Source organism: Poromitra crassiceps (assembly GCF_964638095.1).
Source record: "Poromitra crassiceps genome assembly, chromosome: 4".
Lineage (NCBI taxonomy): Eukaryota > Metazoa > Chordata > Actinopteri > Beryciformes > Melamphaidae > Poromitra > Poromitra crassiceps.
The window spans coordinates 5,636,868-5,648,606 of record NC_139626.1 but is presented as its reverse complement, the minus strand read 5'-3'; the positions used below and the strand labels follow the sequence as shown (position 1 = coordinate 5,648,606).

At 43.5% G+C, this 11,739-nt stretch overlaps 1 protein-coding gene across 1 annotated transcript in view; it reads right to left on the bottom strand.

The window, feature by feature from the left end:
* Positions 1-1,531: 1,531 nt before the first annotated feature.
* Positions 1,532-11,739, bottom strand: part of myo15b (myosin XVB) — a gene marked incomplete at both ends in the record, with an annotated part of 88,949 nt that continues 78,741 nt past the window's right edge. The window contains 4 exons of the mRNA XM_083635083.1: positions 1,532-1,541; positions 2,657-2,721; positions 4,928-5,068; positions 5,448-5,581. Of these exons, the coding sequence (XP_083491209.1) occupies positions 1,532-1,541; positions 2,657-2,721; positions 4,928-5,068; positions 5,448-5,581 (350 nt within the window). The remainder of the gene's footprint in view (positions 1,542-2,656; positions 2,722-4,927; positions 5,069-5,447; positions 5,582-11,739) is intronic.

Below are 11,739 nucleotides of genomic sequence, written 5' to 3'. Positions count from 1 at the left end.
TTTTGTAAGAGCATTGCTTCTCAGCCACCTGATGAGGCAAGGGCTAGTCTTAATTTTTTATTTTTTATTTTTTAGGCAGTCTAGCCTGTATGTGATTTGATTTGTGTGGATGTATGTAAAAGGTAGACAATGGACTCCACTGATTGGGATTACCTTGCTTTTCCAAGTCCATCCTCATTGGTCTGGTTTACTGCTGATGTTTTGAAAGGGCATATGCAGAATTTATGGAAAAGTGCTGAGTGAGGAATGTGAATGGATTCAACATGAGGAGAAGTTCAACGTTTGATCAAATTGTAGATCTTAGAAAATCTAGCGTTCACTTCAATGCAAGCTACCTGTAGCACCAATGTACTTTGAATTAAGTCACTTATTTAGTTTACCCGAAAGCTAGATTATTTTAATATGAAGCATCACTGGTTGAAAACTGAATTCAACACCTGCCATTTATAAACCAACTTTACCTCAGATTCCTCAATTGAACCACGGCGTTGCATGTTTTGTACAGATGCAAAACCATTAAACCTGCCACAAAAGATTTGCTTGCTTTCTTCAAAATAAGTCTTATTGATCAGATATGAGTGTCTTGTCAGTCTGAATGATTTTGAAATGTGACAATTAGAGTTGTTGTTTGTAGGTTGTATTTGGTATAAAATGTTGCTTTTATTATTATTGCCATATAGTTTACATTACATCTACTGGGATTGATTTTTTTTAACCAGGTAATGGATTGTGTTGTGTTGGTTCGGTTGCATCTACTTGTTAATTTCACCAGCTGGTTGATTTTCCCTCCTGATTGCCTGATTGACTGTGTGAGTGGGTTCCAGGTGTGTTGTGTAAGTGCTTTATGAGATTGGGTCAGGTGCCAGCGGGTGATTGGTCGGTTTTGGGGAGGCCCAGCCTTTAAAAGAGAGCAATAAGCAGACACAGGTGCGTTCAGAGAAGTATCCCATCCTCCTCTACTCCAAACCAGCCACATTTCTGTTGGAGCTGCAGGAGCAGGCTGCCGTTTAAGGTAAGATGCTGTTTTTTGGTTTTCTCTTTTCTTCTTTAGGTAAGCTTTCAATTCCTAGTCAGTATTTTTGGCACAGGCCTACTCATTTACTAACTAGGAAGTTAAAGCCTACCTGAGGAGGAAAACTGGAAGAAGACAGCATCTTAACTTGAACAGAAATGGCCGCCTACTCCTAAAGCTCCAACATAAATGGGCTGGTTGGGGGGGAGAAGAGGATGGGATATGGCTTCTAGCCCACCCCCCGGGGGGGGTGGGGTCCTCTGCACAGAGGGGCCCTGCTGTCGCAATGTGATCTAACTATTGCACGCACACACACCTTTATTTCATTTGGCCCACCATCATATTTCTATTTGTTAATTTCACCAGCTGGTTGATTTGGCTGTGTGAGTCCAGGTGTGTTGTGTGAGTGTAGACGCAGGTATGCCCAGCTACCAAAGGAGGAAAACTGGAGGTGCATTAAAGGAACACTTTAAAACACAGCTGATGGATATCTTTTATGACGTGTAGGAATGATGATTATCAACCGCCACTAGAGGGATGAGACACAGAACACAGGAATGGTTTTACAGGTGGTTTGTCCCTGCAGGCACGGTAGTCCAACTCCTCCGGCACATCAATAAGTGCCATTGTAAGCAAAACCTTAATGGAGGAGAATCTCTAAAGTCACCTCATGTGTGTCCTTGCCTTTCCCACCTCTTTCTAGCCAAATTGCACTGCCACCTCAAAACGGTTGCTGTGAAAAGTGTCTATTGGAAGTCCTGTGTTTCCAAGACCAATCACATCTGACTTGACCAGCTGGTGAAGTTAACAAATGGAAATAATCACTGTTCTCTTTCAATTTCAATTCAGCCTTTTGAGGTGTACTATTCTTGTGGAAAATGTGTGGCACTTATTGATGTGCAAATCTCATCAAGCACTCACACAGCCAAATCAACCAGCTGGTGAAATTAACAAATAGAAATATGATGCAAATGAAATAAAGGTGTGTGCGTGCAATAGTTAGATCACATTGCGACAGCAGGGCCCCTCCGTGTAGAGGACCCCACCCCCCCGGGGGGTGGGCTAGAAGCCATATCCCATCCTCTTCTCCCCCCCAACCAGCCCATTTATGTTGGAGCTTTAGGAGTAGGCGGCCATTTCTGTTCAAGTTAAGATGCTGTCTTCTTCCAGTTTTCCTCCTCAGGTAGGCTTTAACTTCCTAGTTAGTAAATGAGTAGGCCTGTGCCAAAAATACTCACTAGGAATTGAAAGCTTACCTAAAGAAGAAAAGAGAAAACCAAAAAACAGCATCTTACCTTAAACGGCAGCCTGCTCCTGCAGCTCCAACAGAAATGTGGCTGGTTGCGAGTAGAGGAGGATGGGATACTTCTCTGAACGCACCTGTGTCTGCTTATTGCTCTCTTTTAAAGGCTGGGCCTCGACCAATCACCCGCTGGCACCTGACCCAATTTCATCAAGCACTCACACAACACACCTGGAACCTACTCACACAGCCAATCAGGCAATCAGGAGGGAAAATCAACCAGCTGGTGAAATTAACAAATAGAAATAAACACTTAACACTGTGTATCTGGTTGTTGTGCATACATGTATATATTGTTACATCTCCAATACTCTGTGATGTCCATATGAAATAAACTTAACCTTAACTCCATCACGTACACCACGCTCGATTTCACCACCACAGACTGTATGGGTTGTGGCAGCTGCTGCGGTAGAGGGCCAATCACACATATGACATATGAGCAATCCGATAAATATACCTAACTTTTTGCTGAATCTTATGTTTTAGAGACTCAAAGTCACGCCCCCTTTGGGCATACGAATCAAGGGATTTCATCCGCCATTGTTTTTTCCATAGACATTTAGTCAAATAGTTTTACTTGGTCAAACCAAGCGCTTCAGCTCCATTTAGAATCAGGTGAGACCATAGAAGATTTCACTCAGACCAAAACATGCCTAAACAGGAAGGGGGCTTGACTTTGGCTCTCTAGTCAGTGCATGGCCCAATCTCAGTGTCCACTCACGAGACTTTAACCCTAACCCTTTCTAAGTACTGTAAAATCACAAAGCTCCATAATCACAGACCATGACTGAGATATTTGTGTACACTACACCCCTGGGAATAGATAAAAAAAAAAATCAGCAGAGATCAAATTAATCAACATCTTTCTTTAATACTTAATAAATTAAACAATGGCTCCTTTCACTCCACTTTTTATTTGTAGAACAGTGTTCATATGACATAACATCCATAACATTACATTAGCAACTAGAAAAGTGCAGATCTCCGCCAGGCCCGCGTTTTCCCCCAAGCTGACCCATAGACCATGTGTGTGACGAGACATCGCCTGAATGTAATGTGTTAGTGACTGTTCTCATACTGAGATGCTATTGTAAATCATATATTGTTATTATTATTGTATGCTTTTATTTTAGTGTTTTGTTTATGGATTCATGATGGGTTAATTTCATTTGTTGTCACCCACGTATTTGTGTTTTTATTAGTATTTTATGTTTTTGTTGAGTAAGTATTTATTTGTTTCTGATTGATTGTATTATTGATTGTAGATTTATATATTTATTGTTTTTGAGTCATATTGTTATTTGTGTGTGTGTGTGTGTGTGTGTGTGTGTGTGAGAGAGATACTAATTATTATTATATGATTCAGGAGAAGATTTGATGTTAATATCAGCAGCTGGAGCAGACCATTTCACAGCTGGGCTACAGGTGTAAGCTTTTAGTTTTCATATTTGGTAGCCTGGGTCATGTCCATAAGTTGTGAGAGGTCTCCAGATGGCTAAGAGAAGGGTCAGTTAGCAAGGTATTGTTCAATATCTGCTATTATTGGTAGCCGCTCAATATGGAGGAGCCGCTGTATCTACTGCCCTCCAATGACTTCCATAATTCCAGCAAGGGTGTGGCACAGCTCCTTGGCCTGAAAGAGAGAGAGAGAGACCCATTTGAATACTGCATAATATTTCAGTCAATCCAACTACAGTATTTTGATGACACTTTACAAGAATGTTGTACAGTATGTAATCTATCAGAGACGCAATGAGCGCTGAGCCAGGTGCAAGCCTTAACATCATTTGACTCATTTTGGTTGGTGTTCAACCAACCAAAATTCTCTCATGTCACTCCCCTCTTCCGTGACCTTCACTGGCTTCTCATCTCGGCTCGCATCAAATTCAAGACACTGGTACTGGCCTACAGGGCAGTCCACATGTCAGCCCCTTCCTATCTGCAGTCCATGGTCAAGTTCCAAACATCGCATCGCTCCCTCCGCTCCTCCACCCGTCCAGATCGCCTCGCTCCTCTACCGCTACGTGGGCTCAAAAGTCGCCCGTCCCAATCGCGACTCTTCTCATCCCTGGCCCCTCAATGGTGGAATGAGCTCCCCCCTTCGGTCAGAACAGCCGAATCACTGCCAATCTTTCGGTGGAGACTAAAAACTCACCTTTTCAGGCTACACCTGGGCCCTTCCTGAACTAACATCTATTTAAAAAAACAAAACAAAAAAAAAACTAAGGCTACTTATTCCTTCTCAAACTACTTCCTACATGGTGCTAGTCTATCCAAATATCTTAGCTGTCATTGATTGTGTTGCATAGTGGTTTTCTGTAGCCTGGGTGAACCCAGCCGCCACGTGACCTGCTCTCAGACCTGTTCTCAGTCGCTAGTGACTGAGAACTCTGAGAGCAGGTCACGTGGCGGCTGGGTTCACCCAGGCTAGGTTTTCTGTACTGTTGACAAATTGTGATATTGTAAGTCGCTTTGGACAAAAGCGTCTGCTAAATGACGTAATGTCATGTAATGACTCATTATTGAAATGGGATTGGGTGTCAATCAGCTGGGTTGTGAATAAATGAGAAAAGAACTTATGCTGGTCTTTGGTTTGTCTGAATCTTTACCCGTTTGAGGTGGATGGTGATTATCTTGGGATGGCCTGGATTGCCATAACTGATCTCCACTGCTGGCACTTTGTCAAGTTTCTTAGGGCGGACGGTGCGTATGGACTGCACCTCTGCCACAGGGATCACAAACGCTCGCTCCTGCAACACAAAAGGCAGCATGAGATCAGCAACAGACAAGACCCTGACAAGGATATTCATGAAGCCAAATATTTTTCATGAAGCCAAATATAGGCTAGCTGGAAGTAATTTTAAACACGATTTAAGCACAATTCGATTTAAGCACTTGATGAAAAGGGTCAATGCAAAAATGTCAGCTATCGACAATGGCCTTCATACCAAAAAAATAAGGACAGAAACACTACTATCTCATGCTCCTCTGGCTTTTTGCTTTTTTTGGGTGGCTGTAATTGTCCCCTAATATTAGATTGTTGCTGGAAAACACGTAACACAGCCAGCCAGGTCTAAGTAGTTATAACTGGCGAGATATTGTTTCTGTACAGTAGCAGGGCAACCGTACCTGTGTTTTGGGGTGAATGATCAGCACCCCCTCCTGACTGATGGAGACCACGCAGGGTGAGGGGCAGCCGCGCTTGCTGACCTTCTGGACCTGGAAGATGTTGGAGCCAAACAGAGGCAGCGTGCTCAGAATCTCTGAAGGGGAGAAAAGAGACAGAGCATATGACATAGGTGTAGATGTGGGATCTGTGTAGACACTCATACATCTGCAGAGACAGAGAGAATGATCATCAGACAGAGTTATTATTTAGTTTAGCTTATTTAGTTTAGTTCTACAGAGACAATGCACATTATAGTCCGGGAGCCAAAGGCTGTTTTTTTGATGAACCTTGTTTCGTCGGATAAAGTTTTTTTCTCTGCTGATTCTTGTAGTTTGGGGGTACCTATTCAAAATACAGGAGGGTGCCCGGTGAGTACCCTTGAGCATTTTTAGATATTAACCCCTAAAGTGCCAAAATCCCCTTAAAAATAGGGATTCATGAGATTTCATGCAAAATCCTCAAATCAAATTTGCTTTCTCCAATGTTTATTCATAAAGGAGGAATGAGGTCATGTATAATGTAGCCTATTTGATTCCCCCGCTATGTGCCCCCCCATCCCCAATAAAAACATGAAATTAGCAGAGGACTTTTAATCTGATAAATCAATCCTAGGTGTTGAAGCGATGCAGGTTTGCGCAAGTCAGACCCTTCTCCCCCACTCCTCTCTCTGGCACTGTGCGTGCGTGCGCGTGCGCACATGTGTGTGCATGCATCAAGTTCAAGTTCAAGTTTATTAGTGTCCCAAAGGGCAAATTGAGTTGCAGCATATAGACATACAAATAAGAACATTGACAAGAAACAACACAAGTAGCATGTTAAATGTTACATGCCTATAGTTAAAATAAATAAAAGGCTAAATAAACATCAAGGACCTTGTTTGTGGCACACAATGACCGATAATGTGCAAGGTAGCATTAAAGTGCACAGCAATCGGTAAAGTGCACAGCGATCGGTAAAGTGCACAGCGATCCGTAAAGTGCACAGCGATCCGTAAAGTGCACAGCGATCCGTAAAGTGCCCAGCGATCAGTAAGGTGCACAGCGATCCGTAAAGTGCACAGCGATCAGTAAAGTGAAGTGCAGACACGCAGCGACCGGTAAAGTGAGGTAGTAGAATAAAGTGCACGAATGGCCAGTAAAGTGCACAAAGTAAGGAAAGATAAATCAATAGTTAAAAACAATAAAATAATAGAAACCATAAAATCAATAGAAGCAATAAAACAATACAAACAGCGGCGGAGGCTGAAAGTAAAAAATGATAATAAAACACTAAACCATCACTGCCTTCCCTCAGCAGCGTTCAATGCTCGAATGGAGACAGGGACAAAGGAGAACTTGTGCCTATTTTTTGTGGCCCGTGGGGCACACAGTCGACGACCTGAAGGAAGGAGCCTGTACTCCGAGCTTAGAGGGTGGGCTGCGTCTGAACGGATGGACAAAGCCTTCTTAAGTACTTGTCTGTTAAAGACATGGTCGAGGCTGTCCAGATGGATACCGGCTACTTTAGATGCCACCTTCACAATTTTTCCGAGGGAATTCTTATCCTTAATACACAGGTTACCATACCAACAGGCAATGGAAAAGGAAATGACTGACTCGATATAGGCACTATAAAACAGTTTCATCAGAGTCTTATCAATTTGGAACTTTGCAAGCTTCCTCAGGCAATGTAGACGTTGTTGACCTTTTTTACACAACATGTCAGTGTTCAGGTCGAATTTGAGCTTGTCGTCAATTATCGTGCCTAGATATTTATAACTGGTGACAAGGTCCACGTTCTGACCATTAAAAACACTGTTCTGAGGTGCAGGAGGGGAACGTCTGTAATCAATGCAGATTTCTGCATTGATTGCGCGTGCGTGCATGTTTCACCGGCTTTGAGCTGTGGCACTTTCTGTCTCCACTCTCAATTCCTTGTACAGCCGGGGGGAGGAGTCTAGGTGCACTGTTCAAATCCTGTGCACACATCTCAGCAGGGGAGTTTCTAGGGAGTGGCCTTGGCCACCCCAAAATCCTGAGGGTGCTGGCCAACAATACCATATTTCAGAGGCTGTAACGGGCAAATTTTTAAGCTAGAGTGACGTTAGGCTAAATTTTGGCAAGGGAAAACCTTTCTATATCCTTCTTAAATGCCACAATCAGTGCCACCCTTGCTTGAGTCTGTGCCCCACCTGGGCCACCCCACTCAAAATGGCTGGGACACTGCATCTTGGCTCACGCACATCTCGCCTCAAACAGACACACATGTCACTTATAGATGTGGCTGCGCTGCTTAAAGCGTCTTGGGGGTATGCACGCATTGATGAGTTTTGTTGGGGCTTTATGTTCACTGATGGCTGATAGTGGGCTCTCTGGAGTTCCGGTAAGACATTTCCAGAAAGCAGATGACCTGATGAGAGCCTTATGGATCAGATTGTGAGTCAGACCAGAACAGCCAAACTTTGGGTTTAGGTCCTGGTGAAACCAATGATGCTGATGCTGATGTCATACATCTGGGCTGAACGTGAGGGTGACTGGCTTCTCCATCTGACCACATTCCAGAAGATGCTTACCTACTACTTTGCAGCTGGCCATGTCAACCATGTCTGGTATGGCCTCTACCATCTTCGTTCCATGGAGAAGCTTCCTCCACAAAGGAATTTTCTCGAGGGGCAGCATGTGATGTGACACATTAGTGGAATATGGAATGGCCTGTGGATCAACCAGTTCATAACTACTTTCGTGAGGTACGGCCACAGTGATGGAGGGATCATTGGAATAACCATGAAGCCAGAGGCACTGAAGATCTGGGCTCTGAGCCACCACATATGCTGCAAGATTGAGTCAGACATGAAGGAGATGGAAGAGGAGGGGACAGATACTACAAAAGGTTCATCTCTATCACAAGGAGGAGGCTAAAGCCATGAGTTAAGCAGATGCCAAAGTCATGGACAGGGCTGGACTTTGTCAGAAACTGGAAACCTGCCTCCATCCATTGGATCCTAACGAACATCCAGGGGCAAAAGCATCGTGAACATCAAGATCACCCCACCAGTGACAGTGCCGTAAAGATTGGGGAGGCAATGTTAGAAGATTTTGAGAGGACCTGGTCAGAGGGATTTTACAACACCATCTCAAACAAATCAATCCAATTTGACAACTCCACAATTTATGACCTAAATGCCATCGATTCAAGGGTAATCACACTGTTGTCTAGGGAGGACGAGGACGGAATGCAAATGTATAAAGTCTACACTGAAGAAGTCATTCCAAGTCAAAATCTCCAGGAGGAATGCCAGTGTCATTGATGGATCAGCGCTTCTTTGGACATCCACTGGCCAGCTGATGGCACCATAGCCGATTTCATCAAAAATGATAAGACACGGCTGAATTCATACCTATCAGACAGTGATGTGTACCTCATCTTCGGCAGCTACTCTGATTACAGAACTGTATCAAGTCCATCACCCGAGATGTCACAGAGACAGGGCTCACCTAGAAACACCATATCTTAGCTCTTATGTGAGGAACTGACCCAGGAAGGATCAGCTTTTCCATTTTTAGGACTTTAGGACGTCCTAAAAAAAGTAACGAGGAGTGCCAAGGACGTCTGTGGACGTCCTAAAATCATAATTCATATTATTCCATAATTCTGCTGTTTAAGGTCGTACCTAGCCAGTGAGCATGAATCCCTTCAAGGGATCACACGGCGCCACCTTAAACATCGACACGGGAGCTGCGCCACCCACCTCAGATCCTTTACTTTGTGCAGGAGAAAGCAGGGAAAGACGTGATCAAAGGGGAAACCGATGCATGCTTCAGCCAGAGCCGTATAGATTGCTCTGTCTGCAGCGGACAGTTGGCTCGGCTGCATCCGCGCCCACAACTGAGCTCTTCTGCTTCTATCTATCTGCATATAGTTTCTCCACACGATTCCCTGCCAGAAAGCCAGCACCCGAAGCCGAACGGCCAAACCTTTTCGTTCAGTCGCGTTTGGCATTTCCTTGTTGCGCTAGGATCCGTCCGGGGCAAAAACGGAGTCTGTGAGAAAACAGACTCTGTGCGTGTGGGGAGGAGCCCGCAGCTCAGAGGTGGAGGGGGGGGGGGAGCAGGCTGCACAAAACTACACCACGCCACCACATCAGAAAACACCAGCCAGAGTCAGTGAATGTGCTCGAAATTAGAGTGCAAAAAGTATTCATAAAAGTGACTATATCTTGAAAAGTAAAAAAAAACTTCTTTCAGAGGCTGTCATTTCATAATGGAACTGTCTAGAAACAAAATTTCTTCTTTGGAAGAAGCAGGAGTGTTCAATGTTTCATTAGAGTCCAGCCCTGTCAATATAGCCCTAATAGAAAAAATTCTATAGCTGTTTTCAACTGAATGGAAGTGAATCTGGCACAGGCTCCAGACAATTTTACTGAAGCGCTGTGGCACTCAATGTGTTAAGAACTATCTGCCATTAGCAATGTGGATGCACCATTCCAGCAGGTCCACGATCAAGCCACTGCCTTCATCTCAGCCTGTTCTGGTTTAAATGAGAGCACAGACATGTCACACACAAGGCTACTTGTCTGGGAGGAAAAGAATGGGAAAGGACACATGTTGCTCCAAACTTAGCTGCTCTACCGCCAGCGAATGAAGCATTCATTGAGAATGTTAAGAGGACCCACTTTCAAGCAATATATTGAAATATCAATGTAAATCTGCCACTAGCATTGAACACTGAGGCATTTGGACAGAAAAAAGAAAACGTGCAACAGGTCACTGAGCCCACCCACTCTACTGGAAGATTGCAAACTTGTCCCAGACTACATTTTCGAGATGATGCAGGTGTGGCTACAAAACCCTTTTAACTCCAATAAGTGCAACTGTGGAGTGCCTGGTTTGCCATGCACAATGTTCTGTGCATGTTTCAGGGTAGGATGCACAATACCCAAATAGGCTTAACTACCATCAGACCATCAGCAGCAAAATGTGTCCTTCACACCTCCCAGTGTGTATCATCTACTCTGAATCTCTACATGCCAATGAGCAAAGGCTCAATGGATGTTCTCATCGAGCACGACCCCTATAGTCATAAACAGTTTGTTTTGCTGGCATGGCTTAAAAGGGTTAATATTATGTAATGTGGAATGAAATACATTGTACATGACCTCCTTTATGAATAGACATTGGAGAAAACAAATTAGATGCATTTGATTTGAGTATTTTGCATGAAATCCCATAAATCCCTATTTTTCTGGAATTTTGGCACTTAAGGGGTTAATATCTGAAAATGCTCAAGGGTACTCACCGGGCACCCTCCTGTATTTTGAATAGGTACCCCCAAACTACAAGAATCAGCAGAGAAAAAAACTTTATCCGACGAAGCGAGGTTCAACCTCATGGCTCCCGGACTATTAATTATCATTGATGTAAATGGGCCAGTTTTAGCTGAGTAGCTAATTTTCAACAGCAGTCCCTGGGCAAGGTGTTGATTGCCATAAATATGTATGCCTACAATAATGAAATCAAAACAAAAATACTAAAAACAAAGCAATTAGACATTTTTTTTCAATTAGACAAAAATACTTTTACTCAAGTAATATTCTAATGAGTGACTTTGACTTTTACCTAAGTCTTTTTCTGGGAAGATATGGTATGGCTTTCGAGTACTTTACACCACTGAAAGAGGGAATGTTTTTCAAAGCAAATTAACAACCCACCCTGAGATCCTTAGTAAATATATTAACCTCTTCTAAAGCCACCTATTTCTTAAGAAAATGGTGAAAACGACATACCCAAACTAAAATGCTTACTGTGGCTGAACCGCTAGGGCAGGGGTGGGCAACTATTTTCATGGGGGGCCACATGAGAAACCCAGATTGTTGCCGGGGGCCGAACAAATATTGTCATGCCGTAACCCATGGATGGGCAACTTTGATGATAGAGAGGGCCACAAAAAAATGTCCTAGGGTTACAGACAACTGCCTGACCTTTTCTGAAAGGTCAGACTTTGAAGTTTCTGTTCCAAGTGTCAGAATGACTCTATGTGTTACTGACCCTGAGTAACACCAGCTCAAACACAGTGGTTGATTCTCGCATAGAATAAAAAACACTTTTAGAGTGTAAACAGTTACCTGTGGTTGTTGTATTTATGGCTAGAAACCCAATGGAGACATAGCCACAGGCCTTACCACATCCCAACTCATAGAAGATGAAAAAATACCAAAACATGAGTATTTGGCAGTGGTTTTTGTAGGGAGATAAATTGATTCGCTGCAACTTGTCC